The sequence below is a fragment of the Sander lucioperca genome, chromosome 10 (genome assembly GCF_008315115.2).
Source record: "Sander lucioperca isolate FBNREF2018 chromosome 10, SLUC_FBN_1.2, whole genome shotgun sequence".
Lineage (NCBI taxonomy): Eukaryota > Metazoa > Chordata > Actinopteri > Perciformes > Percidae > Sander > Sander lucioperca.
The window spans coordinates 2,858,926-2,881,889 of NC_050182.1; the positions used below are offsets into that span (position 1 = coordinate 2,858,926).

The 22,964-nt window shown below is 39.2% G+C and overlaps 2 protein-coding genes and 1 long non-coding RNA gene across 5 annotated transcripts in view; 1 reads left to right on the top strand and 2 right to left on the bottom strand.

Annotated features, from left to right (window-relative positions):
- The window catches only part of grik5 (glutamate receptor, ionotropic, kainate 5), a 91,799-nt gene extending 83,960 nt beyond the window's left edge, over nucleotides 1–7,839 (top strand). Inside the window, exons 21-23 of the mRNA XM_031299737.2 lie at nucleotides 1,811–1,932; nucleotides 3,148–6,284; nucleotides 6,461–7,839. Of these exons, the coding sequence (XP_031155597.1) occupies nucleotides 1,811–1,932; nucleotides 3,148–3,771 (746 nt within the window). The 3' untranslated portion in view covers nucleotides 3,772–6,284; nucleotides 6,461–7,839. The remainder of the gene's footprint in view (nucleotides 1–1,810; nucleotides 1,933–3,147; nucleotides 6,285–6,460) is intronic.
- A 1,545-nt stretch (nucleotides 7,840–9,384) lies between these two features.
- On the bottom strand, nucleotides 9,385–22,070 carry LOC116049771. Its single transcript, XR_004104898.2, has 3 exons — nucleotides 22,059–22,070; nucleotides 21,641–21,653; nucleotides 9,385–9,735 (listed from the first exon to the last, which is right to left on the bottom strand). It is a non-coding gene; the product is annotated as an uncharacterized LOC116049771 (long non-coding RNA).
- LOC116049769 (nectin-2-like) lies at nucleotides 17,935–22,429 on the bottom strand. 3 transcript variants are annotated; one of them, XM_031299739.2, is made up of 8 exons: nucleotides 22,211–22,429; nucleotides 21,828–21,892; nucleotides 21,524–21,596; nucleotides 20,460–20,798; nucleotides 20,012–20,114; nucleotides 19,429–19,463; nucleotides 19,267–19,322; nucleotides 17,935–19,108 (listed from the first exon to the last, which is right to left on the bottom strand). In XM_031299739.2, exons 3-8 carry the CDS (start codon nucleotides 21,585–21,587, stop codon nucleotides 18,977–18,979), a joined length of 729 nt encoding a protein of 242 aa, XP_031155599.1. In that variant the 5' UTR covers nucleotides 21,588–21,596; nucleotides 21,828–21,892; nucleotides 22,211–22,429; the 3' UTR covers nucleotides 17,935–18,976. The 3 variants fall into 3 exon arrangements, with proteins under 3 accessions (XP_031155599.1, XP_031155598.1, XP_035862644.1); XM_031299738.2 differs by lacking the exon at nucleotides 21,828–21,892 and having other exon boundaries at nucleotides 22,211–22,418; XM_036006751.1 differs by lacking the exon at nucleotides 22,211–22,429 and having other exon boundaries at nucleotides 19,429–19,445; nucleotides 21,828–22,165.
- Between the last annotated feature and the right edge of the window lie 535 nt (nucleotides 22,430–22,964).

The window sequence follows — 22,964 nt, forward strand, 5'->3', positions numbered from 1 at the left end:
CTAAACTAATGGCGTTTCTCCACTGCTAGTACCAGCTCTGCACGGCTCGGCTCGGCTCGACTCGACTCGACTCGGCCGCGGTGCCCCGTCCTCCTTTTTCCATTGCAGATTTAGTACCTCCTCATGTGTGAGGTGAGCGTGGCTGGTCGTCATAGCGCTGCCGCAGGAAACTACCGTGACCTAACGCGACACACACGCATACACACACACACACACACACACACACACACACACACACACACACACACACACACACACACACAGAATGTTGAAGGTGTGTTGTTGTTGCCACAGCCAGAAGACACATTTTGTTTCAAATGAAGCTGGAGGCAGCAAAAAAAAAAACACAGCTGGCTAAACTATTTAAAAATGGCGGGTTTGTTCAGGACACCCCCGTCTGTTGCTTTCACGTCACCTTTTGGTATCGGCTCAGCTCGCTTGGAACCTCGTAGGAGGTGGTACTAAAAAAAGTACCTGTTAGCAGGTACCAGGGACTTTTTTTTGTAATGGAAAACCAAAAAAGGTGAGGTAGAGTTGAGGCGAGTCGAGCAGGTACCATGTAATGGAAAAACGCCATTACTGGTACTAGCTTCAGATTTAATAGGGGTGTCACAATTTTGATTCTAAATCGGAAATTGATTAGCCTGACGTCGTCATACTCAGATTCTAGTCAGAATATGAGTCTGATACTGTTCCATTGGGCTGTGATTATGGGGTGTGTTTCAACCAAACCAGGAAAGAAAATGCCTCTGCACTCAATTGGATAGACCTACAACCAATCAGAGCAACGGAGACAGAGGTCACAGAAGCTGCAAGTCAAAGGCATGCTTCGACAGAGCAAAGGCAGAGGTGGCAGTTTCCGTGTGGCAATGTGTATACGTGCGTGATCACAGTTCTCTGTTCCTCTTTTAAAATTAATGCGCTGTCGATATCTTTTATAACAGACGCGGAATCTACACATCTCAATTCTCCAGCGGCAGCCATTTTTGTTGTAAACAAATTCAACCCAAGCGCTCTTTGGTGACGTGGTTCATTACGTTACTGTTGATCATCTGTCCATCATCGTATAAAGCCCGCCTGACAATTTGATTGGTTCGAGCATAGTTGCTCCACAACGGATCAAGTCCAGAAATGTTGTGGGCGGGGCAAAGTTCGGCTGGCATCCAGGCTAGAAATTGATCAAAATGAGCTTTCAATTTAGATCATCAAAATCCAAAGCAGCATAGGTGATTTTCTCCCCCCATGTTTTTCCCAATTGACTGGTTAATTAAGTTATTGTTTATACATTTTACATAAATTATTTAAATTTGACCAAATGGCCTTAGTATAGGCCTAGTACATTACAAAAATATATGGTGGTTATATGACATTTGATACCATGTAGCCTATCTTTTTACAGAAGAATTTGAAAATGTAAATGACATGATGATTTGTCAGGGCATAAAACCAATGATCTGTTGATCTTTACGAATCAAGACTTCATAGTCTAACATTGGCGTAGCCATCAGTGCTAAAACATATTTTTATTTATTTAAAATTGTGGATTTGGATAATTATGACACCCCTAATATTTATCCTATTAGAGTGGTATCAATCTTCTCACCTAACTCTCTGCAAGTCAGCAAACAATTATATTTCCCAAAATGTTGACCTTTAACAGAGCTCTTCCAGATCCACAGAAGGTATTATACAGTTTTCACAGGCTGTGTAGTAGTCCATGTCTAGTCGATTTTAAAGTAAAGTAATACATTTAAAACCATGCCAGTGTGCATGTGTGTACTAATGTTTGTCTCCTGTGGCCCACTCTCAGGTCTGGGCATGGAGAACATTGGGGGCATCTTCGTGGTGCTGATCTGTGGCCTCATCATTGCCGTGTTTGTGGCCATTATGGAGTTTGTGTGGTCAACACGGCACTCTGCAGAGACAGATGAGGTATGCCTTCATACCTGCCCTCGCCAACCCCACAGACACACCCCAGTAGGTTCCCATGGCATCCCGCCAAATCTTTTTATTATGTTGTTTTGTGTGTTTGTGTGTGAGTGGGTAGAGTTCTTTCAGCTTTTGCCTCCATTTGTGTTGGTTGGTTTGTGTGTGCTCTAACATTTGAGGATCAATGTGTTATGTGCATGTGAGATGAGAGGAATGTTCAAGTATGCGACACTGAACTGCTGTAGTGTCCAAAATGTATACAACAAATAGATAATTTGATTTCACTTTGCATGTCCTGCCTGTTTTTAGCATTTGGTGTTTAACAGTGGCAGCAAGTGTTTGTGAGCTAAATTTGATGGTACGGATAAGCAATATTGAGAAATGCCAATATTTGCTTGCATTAAGAAGTAGTGTGATCTTTTTCCCTGGCATTAAATGTCATGATGTATCTTCTTTTACATGCCTCACATGTACGCTGGTATTCTTCGTTTCCATTCTTGGATTACTTCTCACCCATTTCACTGTGTCTTCCTCTATCTCTCTCTCAAACACACACACCTCCTGTCATCAGTGTCTGTTCTCCGATAACGAGTATTGTTTCTGTTTATGTGAGCACATTACTTTTTTATTATGATTTCAATGAGAATGTTGTTTGTCTGTAGTGGACATGTTGATGCATTTTGGTCGTTGTGTGTGCAAATTATAGTAGTGTCATGCTGTTGGAATGATGAAAAGATTTGTGGGTGTCTTACTGTTTGTATGTGTCTGAGTGTGCCTTTCTTTATGTGCACCTGAGTATGCAGGCCTGCCTGTCCGTTCATAGTGCATAGTGCCATAATGAAGTGCTCATAAACTAAACAACATTTTGGTGTTTGGATTGTAATAACTCTCTCTGCTCCTTGGATATTCTCCCATCTCTATTCATCTCCACATCCTTCCCCATCACCTTCTCATTTCTGTTTTAAAACCATCCCTCCATTTGTTGATCTCTGTGCCCTCGCATCTCCTGCGACTTTTTATTTTTCCATGCCTTACTGTGTCTGTTCTTTCTGCCTTGTTCCTTTGTTTTTTTTGTGTGTTTTTCCTTTAAATTGTTTTTGTTTTCCCTCCGCGCTCCTATTTATGTACTGCCTTACCACCGTCTCGTTCTGCTGCCTGTCTTTGTGTCTGTGGCGCCCCTCCTACCCTTTTTCCTTCCTCCTTCCTTTTCTCCTTTAGGTGTCTGTCTGTCAGGAGATGATCACAGAGTTCCGAAACGCCGTCTCCTGTAAGAAGACCTCCCGTATGCGCCGCCGTCGGCCCCTCAGCAGCTCAGCAGCCCTGCGTCATCCCACACGCATAGCTCTGGGGGCCCCTCGGCCCCTGCGCCTGGTCCGGGAGATGCGCCTCAGCAACGGCAAGCTCTACAGTGGAGCTGGCCCGCTGACAGGTGGAGCTGGAGGTGGAGGAGGTGGAGCAGGAGAGACGGGGCCTCCCGATCTGGGCCCTGGGCCCCAACGGATTCCAGATGATCCACTAGGGGCCAACACCACCCCTCCTCCACCAGCCCCTACCCCTGTGATGCTGCCTGCCCGGAGCTGCACCCATGTGCGGATCTGCCAGGAGTGCCGGAGGATCCAGAGCCTAAGATCAGGATCAACCACAACAAGAATACCACCTTCATCTGCACCCTTGCCGAGGCTACCCCCACCCCCACCCCCATCTTCATCCAACACAGACAGTGAAGGCGGAGGGGGTGCCAGCCCTAGGCGGCATCACCACAGCCCCCTGCCTCATACCTCCCGACCCATTCCACCTCCACAGAACAGCAACACCACAGACCTACTGGGCGACCAGGACTGAGACTAGATGCAATGGGCAGAGTGAGAGGGTTGCAGGGAGCTGGTGAAGTGTGAGGAACATTTGTGCTGCGGAGAGAAACACTGCTTGTTTCCACAGTTTAAATTCATCGGAGAACAAGAGGGAGAGATGGAGGGACAAAACGTTGAACTCTGCGAGGTCAGCCAATAGAAAATGAGACAACCTTTCAAAAGGAGAATAAAGGAGGGAAACTTGAAACAGTTGAGCTTGAGGCCTACAGACAGAACTGGGTACAAGCACACTGTGAGATGGTTGTCAGTTAAGCTTCTGTAATCAACTCCGGAAAACAGTTCAGTTTGGACAAATCTGAGCAGAAATGCACATGACCAGATGGTGGTTTCTATTGGCCTCGTTTTTTTTCTCCCCCTCTCACTTCGCCTTTAGATTTGAGGGTGTTGATTTACTTCCACAGATATTCCCTGGAAGCTTTCTACCCCTCTAGTAAAATGAAGCCTTGTTGGAGGACATACTGTTTCCGAATGTGATTAAAAACAGCAACTAAAAGACTTCCCGAGAATTATTCCTGTTTTTTTTCTTTTGTTGTCTTTTTTGTTTTGTTACCATTGTTCTAAGTGGGAATTACAGAGTTAAATACAGACTATGTGTGACAATATGGTGGATTATAACATACTAAGAAACTTGACTGCAGCTAATTGTGTCCAAGAGTTTTGTGTCCCTCCCTGCGCCCCATAGCTGCTTTTTGGATGTTATCAGAGAAGGCGGATGAAACAACTTCAAGACAACATAATGCAAATGGTAGCAGAGGAAACTGTCTGCCTTTCTTTACACTGTGCGTGTGTATGTAAAAATTTGTGCTTCCTGTAAGTCTGTCTGTAACTACTTAAAGTGAGGAGAACCATGTACTCAGCAACAGCACCCTTCTACAAATGTTAGATAATCAGACAGCCACAAAAAGAGGAGGAAGAGCAAGAGGCTTTGAAATGTGAAATGAATGTCCCTCGTTATCCTGGGTACCACTTGCCAAGCCTTTACTTCTTTTTCACCTCTGTTCACACAGCGTAGAAGAGATAGAAAGACCAGGCGAGGCAGAGCCAGAGAGGCAAGAAAGAGAAGAACAGATCACACTACTGAATTTGAATGAGAAATCCCTAACTGAACTACTTCCATTATTAGATCTGTTAATTCTGGGCATCTTTTAAAGGGGCTCGTTAATGCGCCAGCAAACTGTAGCTACAGCTTCTTCCCTTCTCTCTGTTTAACAGACAGATTTGGCCGTTCACAGTAGAGGCTCCTGCCAGAGTGATAGACTCAACACAGCCTTGTCAATACAGTCTCAAGCTTTTGATCGCCTAATTACTCCCCTCGGTGGCTGGGGACTCATTCAGCAGGGTGTTGAACACAGGGAAACATGCTGATAAATAGATTGAGAAGAAATACATGTTGTTTTCACTCTGGCGGGGATAGGAACCCGTTGTTAATGTTACAGCCCTACTGTTGTGTGAAACTCCAACTCTTAACACTACAGTATATTAGCCACGGTGCTTAAATAATACACTGAATACACTGGTGGATTTCCATGTTTTAGGTATTTAACTTCAAATTGTGGACACTTTATTTATTGCTGATAATTATTCAAAGCATACCATATGTTTTAAAACAGACTTCCAATCTCCCAAGTAGCCACTGCTTTTACATCAAGTAATTGTGTTTACAAGGAGCATTAAAGAATAAGGCTGGTGATATTTCATATTTTTCTTATTGTCAACAAATCCAATGAAAAGACCAAAACCACCAATAACCTGATGAATTGATCTGACTTATACTGTAAGTAGCCAAAGCCTCATGTAGCTTATTTATCTGTGCTAGACCTCCATTTTTTAAAAAATGATTAAAAACACAACAATGAGTCACACTGTTTGCTAATAACTATTTTCATAAAAAAGTTTATATTTGTGCCCATTTTTTAAGAGTTGCGTCTTCAGTGAGACCAAAGGGGCTGCAGAAGTTGGAAAATATTGAGAGACAGACCAACACTTGGTGGTTCTGATCTTTTCATGGGATTTGTTAACAAGAAGAAAAATATACAACATTGCCAGCCTTATTCCTTTGAGTCTGCTTTATTTTTAGTACAAAAACACATTACAATTAAAACAGATCAGCTTTAGGTCCGTGGTAATAAAATGAGGTGGGATTACCGCAGCATGATTTCCCTTAAGTTTAACCAAACGTACCACTTTGTGATCACTTTCATGTGCTGCAGCTGTGCTCTCTGTGTACAACACCTCTGTGAAAGAGTCCCCTCGGAAGCAAATGCCTGGTCTTTTGCTAATAGTCCATCATCCCAGAGATTATGTATTTTTTATTATTATATGACATTGTTATCAAGTGCTGTATTAGCATTTTCTGCACTGCAGGTCATTGACTCACCAGTGTCTCAGTGTTTATTGAATCAGTTATCTAATCAGGTCCCAAAATACTCACTGTAGAGTGATTCACACACCCTTAGTTATAGTTACTATACTCAGTTATAAAAAGTAAGTAAGTAAAGTTTATTTGTATAGCACCTTTCACAGATAAAATCGTAAAGTGCTTCACAATAAAATGTAATACAATACGACAAATTAAAATACAAGAACATTTAAATACAAATAGAAAACAAAACAAAACCATAAAAAACCCTCGACTAACTAAAAGCTAGCTTGAATAGCAGAGTCTTCATTCTGCTGTGTTAAATGAAATGCTGACATCCAAGATTTGAAGGTTAGCTGATGCAACATTTTCAATTCAGGATATAACTAAATTTGCTAAGTGTTTGTGTTTGCTTATTGTTTGTCTTTTATGGTTTCATTTCCTGACAGCAGATTTTATGAATGTCATGCTTTTCAGCAGCTGATTCTCAATTCTCGAAAGTCAGTGTTTCCTGCCGCCTTCTGTCTTTTCCTTTTCCTCTTTTTTGCCCTTTGATTTGAATGCCACCTCCAATACATATAAAGCTGCTTCACTTTTAATCAAGGAGCTACATGCTATCTTCTCAGATCTCCACCAGTACATATTCAGCAGTATTACAAAGTATATACAAACCCACCACTTCAGCCCTTTATAAATCCCCTGGAAAAAAATATGAAATACTGGCATTGTTGTCTGGGCAAACATTGCATTGCTGTACAAAATTATGCATTTTGCAGTGAAACAGATTTGTCGACACTGTTGTGCTCCAGATAATGAATGATAACATTGTTTGCACACATTATGCTGTTTCTCTGAATGATTGCTGTCAGCAGAAGCAGGCCCAGATTTGATGTCTCTTTCTCTCTGTTTACTTCTGCCTTTGTGTTCAGAATGCTGACAAGGCAACAGGAGCCAACCCCATTCCACAAGAAGTCACAGTGTGTACACACACACACACACACACACACACACACACACACACACACACACACACACACACACACTGACAAACAAACAAACAAAAACACAAGCGGAGACACCGTCCACATCTTCATTTCTAATTCCCTTGTTGTCTAAAGGTTGTAAACCCACTGGTTGTTTTTGTTGTTTTCAAATGTGGCTCTTTTTTGTGTCTTTGGTTTGTTCTGTGTATGAATTCACAGCACCACATAGCCAATAAGTGGCTACCAACAGCTTTAAACCATCAGCTGAAAGCATTTATTAGCTACAAAGCATTATTATGGCGAGGCAAGAGGAAGGGTAGAAACCCTAAGCAGCCAAAATATTGCTAGTATGAATAATTATGAAGGGAAGGGAGGGTCACAAAACAGATCAGATGGGGTGTCTGAACAGTCACTCCGCAAAACAAACCTTTTTGTTTACTTTTATGTTCTTTTCTTTAGTATTTTTTCACATTTCTATACTAGTGCTAAATGGATTATTAAAACTGATGATGAATATTATGATTCAATTGTTGTTATTATTCCTATTGAAGAGCAAGAGGTTCTATAGTGTGATTGTGGGTTGAGGTTGTGGGATGGTGTTGGGACGAAGGTGCAATGATGTTCTTCAGAGAGATCGCCCTGTTGTTCAAACCTATAGACACACAAATGTCTTTTGGAATAAAAATATTCAAACAGTGACACGTGTCTCCTCTTTGTCAGTGGAAAATTCGTTGCATTTTTCCTTCTCATGTCTGAATGAAATGATTTACTGGTATGGAAACACTGTCATAATGCCAGAGATGGAGGAAGTACTCAAAATACTTAGCTTATGTAAAAGTGCCATGCCGATCATTTAAAAATACTTTATTACTATACAAGTAAGTCATGCATTCTAACTCCTACTTAAGTAAAAATGCAGAAGTATTATCAGCAAAATGTACTTAAAGTACATTTATAGTTTATAATACTTAAATATATGAATAAATGTATTTAGTTACTGTCCAAAAACTGCATAATGCACTCCCTTCAAACAGCATTCGTCTCATCTTTCATATCCATTTCCTATCATTGCAGAATTCTTAAGTACATACAAAATATGGGAAACCACAGATTTAGTAAGGTCTGATAAAATTTGCAACTATATTAAGCAACAATAGACAAAACAAAAAACAATTAACAGAACTGTGAACTGTAGAATATCTGCTCGCCAGAATGATTTGATAAACGAGCAATAAAAACGACGAAACGTAACGTAAACGAATCATAAGCAGCAACTTTCAACAGAAAACAGATGTAACTGCACAACAAATTAAAAAATGTAATATGAGCCCTTATGTTTATATTTTTACACTTCAAAGAAACTAATTTTCTTCTACGTCCTGACAGCACAGATGGTAATTGTAATCACACAGTCTTAAAGGAGAATTCCGGTCGATTTCAACACGTAGCTCTGTTGTTTGTAAATTTGAAGTGCTGTCAGTAGCGATAAAAACGAAAACAATCTGTGCTGCTTACACCGTGTTATCCTCCTGCTAGATTTTGCACCCAACAGGCTGAAACAGGGCAAGTTTTAAACTTGTTTTTAGCTTTTAAACATGTTCGAAATATCATTACAAGTGCCTAGCCATGTGCATTTATTCCTTCCGAGTGAACACGGCGAATCTGACTGCAGTAGATGTGAAAGAAATGCATAAAAGTTGTGCTAATATCCGCCAGTGCACATTCCTCTGTGTATTTCCTTTTTTCCGGTGAAGCCCACACTAGTCGATTGTTGAACTCATACAATCCAATATTCCAAAATGTATTTTTCCCCAAAAAAGAAAAAAAAACGATTTGCCGTGGTTATGTCCATAGTAATGACTATGTAGCAACAGGCTGTAACCTGACACATCTACTGCAGTCAGATTCGCGGTGTTCACTCGGAAGGAATAAATGCACATGGGTAGGCACTTGTAATGACATTTCGAACATGTTTAGAGGCTAAAAACAAGTTTAAAACTTGCCCTGTTTCAGCCTGTTGGGTGCAAAATCTAGCAGGAGGATAACACGGTGTAAGCAGCACCGGTTGTTTTCGTTTTTATCGCTACTGACAGCACTCCAAATTTACAAACAACAGAGCTACGTGTTGAAATCGACTGGAATTCTCCTTTAAGCACTGAATTTCATTATAAAATCAATTAAACAGCACAGCAAATAAAACAAAAAATTGTTGTTGTTCTCCTTACATGTTCTGACAGTGAGTGTTACGGTAGGGTTCCACACAGCGAAATTTCGCTTCGCTCTCATTGAGGTTGAATGGAGATGAAAATCGCCCTGATTGGGCGAGATGAGAGCAAATCACCGAGGCAAGCGAAAGTTTAACTTTATTCAAATGAGGACCACTGGAGAACCAGTCAGGTCCGCGTGTTTGTGTTTGGAGGCGGGAGTTACAAAAAAAGTCTGACCAAGATGGCGGAGGTTATCAGCGCTGTATCATGAAAATTTGTATGTGATTAAAATATTTCTACACTAACACTGGTACTTGTATCAACACGAATTGTGATTTATATGACACACAGACTTAGTCAGGGCACATACACCACTAAATAGACCACTGTATATTTTAGTTTAAACACTCAAACTTTTCAGCTAGCTGGCTAATCGCTAGCATGTTCGGACATTGAATTTCATTGTAAGCCTAGCCAGGCAGCTAGGCTACTTGTGCATTTGTTTGATTACATGTTTTGTTGGCGAACATTGACGCTTGTATCAACACAGATTTCACAAGCTACAATAGCAACGATAGCTTGCTAGCAAACGACCTGCTAGCTACCTATGCTACCTAGCTTCAACCCTCTCTGCTAGCTGCCTAGCAGCCGGTGTTCTGTTGCGGTCTGGCGTGTTGTTTTCGCGACCACGCCCCTGAGGCAATATTTTGCTGGCCGAAATTTGCTTGGTGTTTCACTGTGTGGAACCCTACCGTAAAGCCTGAGACACACCAAGCCTTGTTCGGTGTGTTCCGTGCCATCATCCGTCCGAGGGGCCGTCGGCCTTCATTTTGGCCGATTTGACATGTTGAATCAGAAAGCGGGCACTGCTGGCAGTCTGACTCAAATGACCCATCTGATTGGTAGAGTGCTAACCCGGAAACGAGGAGCGGGATGAGTGTGACTAGAGTCTCTCAAAATCTGACGAAAATCTTTTAAACTGACCTTTGTTGATCTGAAATGAAGACAGATTCAGCAACTGCATGGCCTATTTCTCACTTAAAATGTTTTCAGAAAAACGTTTTGGTGAACTATTTTAGTAAAATATGAGATTGTATTCTGAACAAGCCGCCATGACAGTCTGGCTTTGAATTTCCGGAGAAACCAGACCCATGTGACGCGTTCGTCCAATCAGCTGCCGGTTTTCATTTTTAGACGACAATACAGATTAGCGCTTCCTGCTGTTATGGAGACGTATTACGTCTTGTTGCTTTGGTGTGTTCCGAGGCACTTTTTTGACCAACTCGGGGAGACTGATCAGTCCAACTACCTTTTCTGCCGAGGATCAGCCTTCTGGTTCGTGTTTCACGACCTTTACTTTCATGAGGACTGTCTAGTTGTTTGTTTTGCCTGCCATTCTCTACCTGTCCACCAGATGTCCTCAGACCTTCCCACCGGTCCCAGTCACCTGCTCACCTGTTTCCCTAATCAGCCCTGCCCTTTCCCCACAGTCAGTTGTTAGTTTGTCAATGCTGCTATGTGCTTCATGCGATTGCGTCCCTGCCTCCAAACTCTGAAACCTGTATCATACCTGCCTGGGCCTTTTCCCTGCCCCATTCCGGTTACCTGTGGATTATCAGTTACTTCTGTTTTGGACTTTCTGCCCATGTCCTTAGCCTTTTGAATTTTCACTTTTGTCAATAAATCATTGAACTGTCCTTTGCTGCCTCACACTCACCTCAATGACGGTACAGACATGATCAGGTCCAGGGCCCCTCGACTGTTGAACGAGCTGCTGGAGGAGATCAGGTAGGCCAGCTCTGTTTCTTTGTTTAAATCTATTTTAGAAATGCATAGTTTAAGATTTGCATTCTCTTGAACTGTTCTTGTTTTTTTATTTGTGTTTTAGTGAAATAGTTTTAACATAATGTGTTACTATATTTGCTTTAATCTGGTGTATCTTGGCTTCGTGTTTTTGGAAAGTACTTAAAGGTCCAATGTGTAGGAATTCCTCCCATCTAGCTGAGATCATATATCGCAATCAACCACGCAGTTCAAAGTACGTACAGCTACAGTAGCTTTCACGCTTCAAAAAGCCGGTCTCTTGCTCTTTTCAATATCCTTTTTCATTTTCTGGGCAAAGAAGAAGACTCCTGTTCCTGAAATTTAGATTTTGAATACGTGTGGTCCTCCATGTTTCCTTCTTCAAACTTGCCGGGGCCGGGAAGCAATGATACTCATTAGCAGCATTAGCAGCAACTGTGAGTTTATCATGTGACAGCGAAAACGCAAAAGGCGGAGCAGTATGTCCTGTTTGTCCCTTACCGGCTAACGTATTTCAAGATGGCGCATGAATATGGAGCGTCTACCCCAGTTCATGCAAATGAAAATGTAAAATTTCAAGCCAAAAGGAATACTTGGAATTGATGGTGGTGGTAAATATTCATGAAAAAGGACAAGTTTGTGAACGGGCAACACAGATTTTGATAATGAACAACTAAAAACGTTACACCCTGTACCTTTTTAACATACGTTTTGTGTTTTTTAAAAGTTTTTATCTCACATTGACAAAATAACACGGTGGGGAAACACTGGTTTAAAACAAAAAACTGACTGTTGTTAATGTTAAGTGATGAGGTGTTTGCATCTTTTCAAGACTTTAAAAAACATTTTGTCACCTTTTTGGTATAAAAAAAGATATTGCCATCATACTTACATCATACATACATCAGACGGCAAGACGGCAATATCTGCTTACAAGATTCTGACGGTAACTGAGCATACACAAAGTTGTAAAGAGAATACAGGATAAGAGAACAAACTACAACTATTACTAGAATATGTGTCATTTGAATAGTTCTGCATCATGATATGCAATTTTTGATTTGGGTTTAAAGCTGCTGTAGATACTGTAGCTGTGAAGAAATGGTACAAAATATCCACCCTTTCTCTCTGATTCCCAAAGCCTCTAACCCTAAATGTTAGCTGTCATCACAACAACACGGGGCATCTATAATCTTCCACAGCAATCGAAATGGTCGTTGCTTTACCCAGTTTAGTTTCCTTTTGGTTGTGGAGAAAGGAATGTGTGTGCTACTCTTACCATTTCCTGACCTTGAGCAACAGAGTGAAACGTTATGTCAAGCCCTCAGGAACAGCGTTTGTTCTGTGTGGGATATTTAGAGAACAGCCCCAGTTATTGCAAGTCATGTAACATCCTGGGACTCGTATTGACTTTTTGCCTTACACAAAACAGAAAGGGCTGTAAAAGGCAAATTTCCTGAGTGTAACATACATTCAACTTTCACTGGAATGAATGGCACTCTGTTTGGATTTCTCATCCATTGTTGGTTACATCTAAAGTTACTCAAAACTATGTGCTATCTATATTTAGGTGAAGTGAGATTTTTGAGGGCCTGGACAGCTATACGTTTTTGGGTTTTATTTAAAGAAAAAAGGTGTTTGATATTCTGCATTTTCTTATTGTCAACAAATCCCATGAAAAGACTAAAACCAACATAAATCAATTGTTCAGAAACACACAAATAAACTTACACTGGGTGACATGTTATCACATTATATTGAACATTGACATTGTTTATTTTGAGCTGATCTTACATACACAGACATGCTGATGTAAATACTTGCTAACGTGTATTAATGTAATCTGCAGCTGGAAATACTTCTCCAACAAATACATTGTTTACTCATGTGAGTAACGTTTCCTAAAAAAACTCCTTTTTGGTTTTGGTCTTTTGATGGGATTTTTTTTTTTACAATAAGTAATGTAGAATAACATGGGCCTTATGCTTTTAAGGTCTGCTGCAACTCAGTTCTTTTAAATGAGGACTGAAGACGTTTCTGTTTGCCGCTGCCTTTTATTAAATCAAATAATTGTTGATTTCTTACACTGAAATCTTTGTATTTTATACCTATGTTATTCTATTTGTTTTCATTTTCTATTCTCTTGGTGCTTTAATGCCTGTTTTAATGTTTTTTTTTTATGTACTTTTAATGTTCTATGTAAAGCTCTTTGAATTGCTGTGTTGCTGAAATGTGCTATTCAAATAAGCTTGCCTTGCCAAAGGAGCAGTTCATTTACTGATGTCATGATGTGATAAGTTTACAAAATGATGGCAAATGCAATTTACAGTACAACAGCTTTAAGAGTAAGTGAAAGACAGAATGTCACTATGACTTCAGTCCACGCCTCTCTTACTTCCAAGCATCAGTATGACTTCATCATGCTGTGTGTGTGTGTGTGTTTGTCATTGGATGAAGGTGTAACCTCTCTGGATGATGAAGAGCTGGACGTCAGAGTAGACCCTTTGGGTAAGAGTGTTTTGAGGAGGCTATTTAGTGCTCTGTTATATCATCATTCTCATCAAGTTGCTTTGAAAAAAAAAAACATACACACAAAAATAAACTAATCAAAAACCTTCAACTACAACTTTAAAGATAAAGCCTCAAACCAACTCCAAGCCTACCTTGTTTCTTTCAATCACACATCACTGGACAGACAGGCTTTTGTTAGAGGAACTAAAACAAATACTGTAACTCCATATGATAATTTTCATATGTAAACAGAAGAGGAACTTGAGAGAGGCACTTTCTCACCAGTGCAGACACGATGCCTGACCAAAGCCTCATGTATGAGTAAAGAAAAAAACACACCTTTTTGTGATGATGACGTCAACATGGTCACTACTATTAGCATGAATACTCCAGCAGCAATCATTCTTGGTAATATCTGCATCGGTTCTGGGAAAAGAAACAAAACTATGATCAACTTCAAACCATGTGAGAGTCTTTCTTCAGTGGTGTGTTAAGAGTGGTTAGATATTTTCGGAAATCTAAAACACTTGTTTTTTTTCATTTTTAGGAGGGATCTCGCCAAGAGGGCAGTATAACATCTCACTGTCTTGCCAAGAGTTCAATGAGAAGATTGATTCCACACTCATGTTTAAGGATGGTATCAATCTTCTGACCTAACTCTTGGCCAAAAACTGTATTTCCCAAACTGAAATTTACCTTTTCTAAAATAAATTTATGTTTGGTGTTGATTATGTTGTATCTTGTTGTGTTACTTGTCTGCCAGTCACCGACACTGCAATTCTCTGTGCATCCAACAGTTGTCCTCAGTGTGTTCTCGCCCTCTCTATTTGCACACCTCCCTCTGATTATCTCCCTTTAGGCTATACACTCACCCCATCATTTCAGTTCTTGGACAAATATTTAATACTCACCTTGAACAACAAGGTTGGTGGTTCCTTCGAATGAACCACTAGGATAGGTTAAAATGCTGCAGGTGTACGACCCTGCATCTCTCATTTCCACACCTCTAATGATCAAAGATTATTCTGCAATCTCCACTCTCTCCTTTTAGAAATGATACTTAAACATTAAGTCCAAATTGAACATTAAAAACAATAATGAGGATTTCCTTTCCTTCTGGTGATATGAGATCCCACTGAACCTGAGTAATATTGGCGCCTTGTGGTGCTTGGATGAATTGGCATGGCAGGGTGACATCACGCCCGAGGTATCCTGTCACTTCAGGCAGTACTTTGACATCTTGTGCCTTATTAAGAACTGCCAAAAATAAGAATTTATGGCAGAAGATTAAAGCAGGAGATCAAGGATTCATCAATCAAACCCAAAACTTTATTTTTTGTAATTCCACCGTGTTTTAGACAGATATAAAGCCATCCTGTAGTAAAATCTTGTTATAGGCTACTGTCCTCCAGGCACCAATCTCCCCCGTGTACACACAAGGTAGTCTTAGGTACATTTATTCAAGTACTGTACTTAAGTACAAGTTTGAGGTACTTTACTTGAGTACCTTAATTTTCAGTTACTTTACTACTTTATTACATTTCAGAGGGAAATATTGTACTCAACATTTATTAATGTGTCAGTTAAAGTACATTTGAAAATTAAGATTTTACATACAGAACATATGGTATATAATGCATTGTTATAGATTAAACTACCCAACTGTATGTAGTAAAAATGTTCTCCACCTCAACCAGCTAAATCATTAGAAGCGCACTAATATGCACCTTACTGTAATCCATTCATAATAATCCAATGATATAACACAATGCTGTTTCTTAATGAGTACTTTCCCTTGTGATGCTTCTAATACTTTTACTGTACAGTACTATCACTTACATTTTTAAGCCTTTTGTCTTACCTGGGATTGTGATGTGAATGAACCACACAAGTATAATAACAAGTATAATAACCTTCAGTAGCACAGTGACCTCATGTGGTCAAATGATAATGTACAGAGAAGCACCATGTGTCTCAAATAAGGTGAAATTACAAATATAATGTTTCCTTATTGCTTATGAGAATGCACACACAAGCTGCCTGGTGCAGACGTTATAAACCATGTTTATTTCTCCAAACATTTTCAGCTATCTTGTCTTAATCAGGGTGGTGTTTCCTTAACGCTTAATTATGGTTATTATGGGGTTCATTTCCTTAAGCTTTTAAAGAAAAGCGCCTGTGGAAATACACTGAGTTGAAACAAGAAAGCAGGACATCACTAAGATTCAGACCTATGTACAACAAGCTCAGGATTAATGCAAAGGCAAGAGTGGGTAAAGTTTTTTTCACATCTTGAGTAAAACTTGCAATGCAACTCAACAATATGCTTTTACTGTAGGTTATATAACACTTCCACTATTTGAGCAACCAAAAACTTTGTTTAATGCAAGAAACTGCCAATTTGCACACCATCCCTTCCACAAAGTCCATTATTGCTTATTGTTTGTCCTCAGTGTAATTTCTTAACAACATAGCTCATGAATGTGTGGCTCCTTCTCAATAGTACTACTGTGACATGTATCTGCATTGTCTGAGTAATTTGATGAGTGAAATGGAAATACTTTTATAACACACTCCCTTATCCCTTATCTTTCTGATCTCTTTCCTGCCATGACAGAACTCTGAGATACATGAACAAGAGAAACCACAGATCTGGCAAAATGTTTATTATATGTTTATTATGCAACAGTAGGCACTAACAAAAAAAAGTTATGCAAATGTAGAGACAATTTAGAGAACTATGCTCTGCTGGTTCTGTCCCCAGTTCATCTGCATTATTTGATAAACAAGTAACATGATTGAAATATCTCAAATGCATTTCATTGATTGTAATCAAAGTTACAAGCACTGATTTTCAATAAAACTAAATGGAGAAAAAAACAAATTGTAAAGTTAAAGCTAATATTTTTACACAACAGAATATAAGTTATGTTCCAACGACACAAAGTGAGTGTATAAAAAGCCACTGTTGTATATCTGTGATAAAAGCAACACCCACATAATGACACTGTCAGGAAATGCTTCTGAAAACCAGCAGCTAACAGATAAGTGTGCATCATTACAGTAACTTTGCAAACCACATTTTGTCACCTTGTTACATAAGGCACGCTCAGACTGCAACGCCTGTGATCAATCCTGACATTCATACCCAAAGCAGACAGAATACTGGGTAGGGTAAATACTACTACAACTATTACCAGTGTCTGTATTTTTTGGATTAGGAAAGATCAAGTAAGAATGTGAACCTTTTAACCCTAAAAAAGGCTCACATGTTGTTCAAGCAAGTGCTACACATCATAGTCTCATATCCAAACATCCTGACATCCAATTTAGTTGAACCTAAAGAAACTGGAATCTAATTATACTGCAGAGATTGTGCAAGTTTGGTGTCCTTGTAACCAGTGGTGGAGGTAGTACTGAATCTCAGTACTTAAGTAAAAGTACAAATAACCAGAGACATATTCACTTTAGTAAAAGTAGAAGCACCACAATGACAACCCTACTTAAGTAAAAGTAAAAATTACCTGATTTTAAATGTACTTTAAGTATTAAAAGTAAAAGTACTTGCATAACGATTTATTCTCTTAATCTTATTTGCATATTACCATTTTAAATGGTAATATTTAGTTAGTTCTTTAGTTTGCACCTTGGTCAGTGAGGGCACTGTGTCTAGCGACCCATGATTTACAAAGGGCTGGTTCAGTTATTTTGATGCTGAGCTTCGACAGTATCCATACTGTCCACTACCACAAACAAGGCCTGGCTTTTAAAAAAAGTTCCTATCCTAACCAGCATAAAACGGAAATATGTTGTTAGAATCGGAATAAGGTTGGTTTTATTCATGGGTGTATTTTAAGACGGTTTTATTTCCTTTAACCATGGTTAAAGGAAATAAAGTGTGTGAAGCAGCGGAAATGGGGAGGCGGATGTGAAGTCTAGCCAAATAAATAAGATATGAACGTGTCTTATGCAGCCTGACGGAGAAGTAAACAACACTGTGGACAGAAATAGATGGCAACTATGATTTAAAAACGGGAATAATAAAAAACAAACATTTTCATTTTCACTTTTACCGGAGGCTGTATTACCGAGGGTCAGCGGCGCTGCGCCCGGGCTCTGGAGCACCGGAGACGGCTTGGAAGCTGATGAAGGATCGGCAGTGCCCCATATACAGTACATCTATGGCAACCAAACTTCACTGGTGAGACAGAAAGTATAGATAATTGCTGTGAAGTAAAAGTCAAAAGTATGCACTATTGATTCTACTTAAGTAAAGTACAGATATGTGAAAAATGTACTTAAGTACAGTAACAAAGTATTTCCACTTTGTTACATTCCACCACTGTTTGTAACACCTTCAGCTCAGCCATCATTAACACGCTACACTAGTGTTGCATTGCGGAGTTGGTTCCTTTTTTCAATTATCATTTTTGTCTTCCTTTTTTGTCTTCCTCCTTTGATGGTCAGCAAAAGAGGAATAGGAACTTTGTGTGATGAGATTCACTGTGATGACTCAAGCCATGTTGGCACAGTGCGAGTGTTTTTCCATTGCACAACATGGCAAGGTAAAAGAAGTTGTTTACCTTGATGACATGTTGGAGCTGTGCTGGTTTGTACCATTCCTAGCTTCAATATTTAAAACCAAGTGGCACCAAACGTTTGTGGTGGTAAATATTATACCTACTAAACCTCAACATGCTAGAATTGTCATTGTGAGCATGTTTGCATGCCCGTGTCACTGGTTTGAGCATTTAGCTCAAGTACAGCCCCACAGAAATGCTGGGATACTTTGCCGATTTGATAACAGCTCTGTGTCATCTTTGTGTGGGCAGTGTGTTTAGATGAACGGTGTTTGGCTTCCCTCCATGGTACCAGTGCACTGTGGATCTCAGCGGACCACTAGGGGATCTCGGCAGACCGCCGCTGCTCTGCTCAGGTGGGAGCTCAGTACGCTGCGGCAACAGAGGGAAGCCACACGCCATTCAACTGCACACACTGCTCACACTGCCAGGACACAAAGCTGGATATAAATCAGCAAAATATCTATATTCTTTATCTTTAAGAATACCACCACTAATTAAAGCATTGCTAACTTTATGATAAACATATGTTTTTTCCATGGAACATGGAAAAAACATATATGAGAGCATGAATAGAAGGCCTGGAGCAGCCACAAAGGTTGAGTTCTATTGACCGCTGTCAGGATGTGCTGATTGCACCAAATGGTACCAAAATTATGGTGAACGTAACTTGCATACAGCAACAAGAGTGCAACTAGTACAAGAAAAAGAACTTTATCACTTTTAGTACATTTCATCTCATTTGGTGACTACGACCAACTACGACTTCAGAGTACGTGACATCATCATCCACTGTGTGTTTCTCATTGGATGGAGGTGTAGCATCTCTGGATGGTTTAAGCTTGACGTCAGAGTAGACCACATCCTATGAAGGAGTGTGAGAGAGTGTTATGTGGAGACTTAGTTGTCTGTTGTATCGGTATGTTACTAAGGTGAAACAACTAATTTTCTTATCACAAACAACAGCATAATTAAACTGTCTGACTGAAACTTATTTAGCTTAAATTTGGAGAACCAGCTCACCTCATCTCTTAAAATCACAGATGTCCTGGCCACATCCATCACTGGTCCACATGTATCTGAAAGACAGACACACTAGTTTAGTCAAGGGAAGAGAAACAAACTAAATATATAAATGAATCAGTTGCTGTCTAGAAATAGAGTGAAAAGTACTTTTATTCTTACCAATGTAGACGCGGTGCCTGACCGTACGATCATGTCTAAGTAAAGAAATAAAAAAGTGCTGTTAGTTTTTCTGCAAGTGACTTTTGATTTGAAGTGATTTTCTTGCTAATCCCAGAAATCCTTTGTGAAAAAAGTATATATCTCTTCTTTAAAAAAAAATTACAACAAATGCCTTATTTAACATTTTGAATGAACTGAATATTAATGTAGTTAATCTTAATTTAAACTTAATTTATTAAATATTAAAAATGTGAGAGGAAAGCTATCTTGAAGATATGTTAAACAAATTAAGGACCATAGGTTAGGACAAAAGAAATGAATCTCAGTAAAGGGAGTAAATCTATGGAACAATCTCTAGAATGATTAAAAATGCGTAGTATAACCAAATTGACTTCCTAATTAGTCCAGCATATACAATAGTTAAATATAACCTTCCACGTGACTTAATGTTATGTAAATTATTTCTTAAATGGATGATTAATGCTAAATAATTTATATGTAACATAAGTCTTGGTTATGGGAAGAGGTTTCTTTTCTACAGCTTCTATACTACACAAAACACACATCAGACGCACACACTCACCTTCTGATAAAGATGAGGTAAACTATGGCTGCCATGATCACTAACAGCAACAGACCAGCAATAACTATAGCAGAAACCACAGCTGAAGATAACGGCATCTGTTCTGGGAGAGGAAACATGACTGTGATTAACCCTGTGTGTTATATTCAGGATGTTATATATATATATAAACCCAATTTATTTATCATTGCTGTATAAATGATAAAGTTGAGTCATACAAGGTCACACAGCAGTTGTATCAAATGATCCACTTATTTACTAAGATACTGTAATTAAAGCTGGCTTTCCCCCACTGGCATCAAAGGACAGTAGGATTTAAAAAACCTTAAACAGAAACAAATTATTGCATTTAAATTTAGTTTTCAGCTTGGGATCACAGGGATTTTATCTTTACTTCATTTTACAGTAAATTGTACAGTTTGTGTGGAAAAAGGCTTTTTGTACTCACCTTGAACAACAAGGTTGGTGGTTCCTTTTAATGAACCACTGGGAAAGGATGCAATGCTGCAGGTGTACGACCCTGCATCTCTCATTTCCACACCTCTAATGATCAAAGATTGTTCTGCAATATCCACTCTGCCCTTAAACGATTCAGGAACATTAAGTCCAAATTGAACATTAAAAACAATAATGAGGATTTCCTTTCCTTCTGGTGATATGAGATCCCACTGAACCTGAGTAATATTGGAGCCTTGTGGTGCTTGGATGAATTGGCATGGCAGGGTGACATCACGCCCGAGGTATCCCGTCACTTCAGGCAGTACTTTGACTTCTTGGGCCTCAAGAACTGCCAAAAGATAAGGTAATATGGTGGCAGGAGATGTTCAGTCTTGTTAAACTCTGGTTGCACTTTTTCATAATTCCCCTTTTTTCAGACACAGTATAGTGTCAACAGTACTCAAACAAACATATCTTTTCACATCACTGAGTATAGAAGCTGTGTAGGATTTATAGAACTAGGCTCTCAAATGTGTTAAATTCTGATAAAAGGTGAAATGTGGAAATTTCAGAAAATCCTTGTCTGACAGCATCCTGTTGCTTGTGGTTGTATGTGGGCTTTATTAGATATAACATTTGTATTTGTGTGATTATTTTTGTTGGACTCTGTGTTGTGGTGGTTAGATATATAGATGACTCAATTTCTAAGCCAACGTTGCACACTGTTGTTGCTGTATGGGAGCTGAAGAGAGGCAAGGCGCTCGGGAGCGACATTAATCGTTACATCCAGGAGCTGATGGGATAACATTTCACTAGATTTTTACCTTGTAGCCTACTAGTTCATGTGACTTGATTGATTGATTGATTGATTGAGACCTTTACATAAATTTAGAAATCAGTACACATGCAACCGAGTCATTTACATTTCTTCACATTGTACCTTTTTTAAAGGGGAATTTTCAGTCTTAAAAACAGTCTTTATAAATAATAAGTTCTACACACAGTAACCAACATATGCACCTGTAATCAGCCTTTCAAGACAAAATTTCCAAAGTTTAAATAATTTTGTCTTACCTGGGAGTAATGTGATGTAAATTAACTTCAGCAGTATGACAGGTGATTTTCTGCAAATTTTCATTGTTCATCACTACAGGTGGTGGACAAAATAGCAGAAACACATTACAATACAACACAAAGGCATATACTAATTAATGCACCAGCAATTTAGGAGGTTACTCTGTCACAATAGGCTACTATTACAAAGTGATCCACGTAAGGTTAAAATAGCATATCATATGTCGTATTTGGAACAATCAACATTTTGATTATTTTTCATCAGCTTCTATTTTTAATATTTATCAACTTTAATGAAACTTACAATTTTAAGAATTACAAAGAGGCAGATCCGTGGATGTCCAGCTGCTGGTGTTTTAGTCAATAACACTGGGAGAAGTGTGGCGACAAAAAGTCTCAAATGATGACATGTGACAAACAAATAGCATTTGCAAAGAGGAACGAAGTTTACTCAGAACTAGGTTGTCATCACCAACACTGATCGATAGGCAACACAACCACGGCCTCAAAACTGATTCGAGTTGACTCAGGCTACTATAAAAAAAACTCTGCCCTGATGTATGTGTAGCCTATAATAGGCCTATATTTTGTCCACTTCATGTAGATTTAAGCTTCAAGTTAGATAACCGAACATCAGAGTTATCAACATCTTATTGAAGTGTGTCGAGGCTACATTATTAGACTTACCCAAGAGAGAGGATATAACCTCGGCAGGAAGCATTTTCCCATCTCTCAGCACTTAAACATCTCTCAGCACTTTCACCAGGAATGAAAACAATACAACAACTCTTACAGGCCGACCGTTTCTCTATTGAGTGTTAAGTTTTAAGTCTCAAGAGTAATTTTCAAGTCAGCAATCGGCAGTCAGCATTATTTCCGACTGCTGGTTTATTAAGTATTAAGTATAACAGCGACCTCTGGTGTTCAAAACGTGATAATGACGCCTAAAGAAACATGTTGCACGTTACAATGACTTGTATGACCTAAAAAAGAAGAAGCTACTGTAGTAGAGTTTACTTTTTGAACAAAGTAATTCCTAAATATTATGATGAGTTATGGTTTGCGGACTTCGAGCTGTATCAATATCAGAAACTTTGCATCATCTTTAGCTGACTAAAAAGTATCCAGATATCCTCGTTATGGTGGATCAAATTCTCTGTTTTTCCTTGTGCCATCAGCCAAAAAGCAAAACTCACATTTGGTTTTTATTTCAGCTCCATAAGTACAGTATTTGTGATAGCAAAACACACAAATATGACTTACTAAATTGTTGTGGTGTGTAGATTTCCTGGAGATGAAAGTAGAAATAGAGCTAAACTAGCCTCACAGTTTCATAAGTTATTTTCTATAAATGTAGCATTTGATTTAAAACCATTTGTAAAGTATGTTTGGGTTTGTATGTATGTACTTTTATGTGTACTATGATTGCACACTTCATTTG

Coding starts and splice junctions, on each gene's coding strand:
- LOC116049769 (XM_031299739.2), bottom strand. CDS start 21,587: ATGAAAATTTGCAGAAAATCACCTGTCATACTGCTGAAGTTAATTTAC. Junction 20,799..21,523: donor TTACATCACATTACTCCCAG/GTAAGACAAAAT, acceptor ATCTTTTGGCAG/TTCTTGAGGCCCAAGAAGTC. Junction 19,109..19,266: donor CTGTGATTTTAAGAGATGAG/GTGAGCTGGTTC, acceptor ACTCCTTCATAG/GATGTGGTCTACTCTGACGT.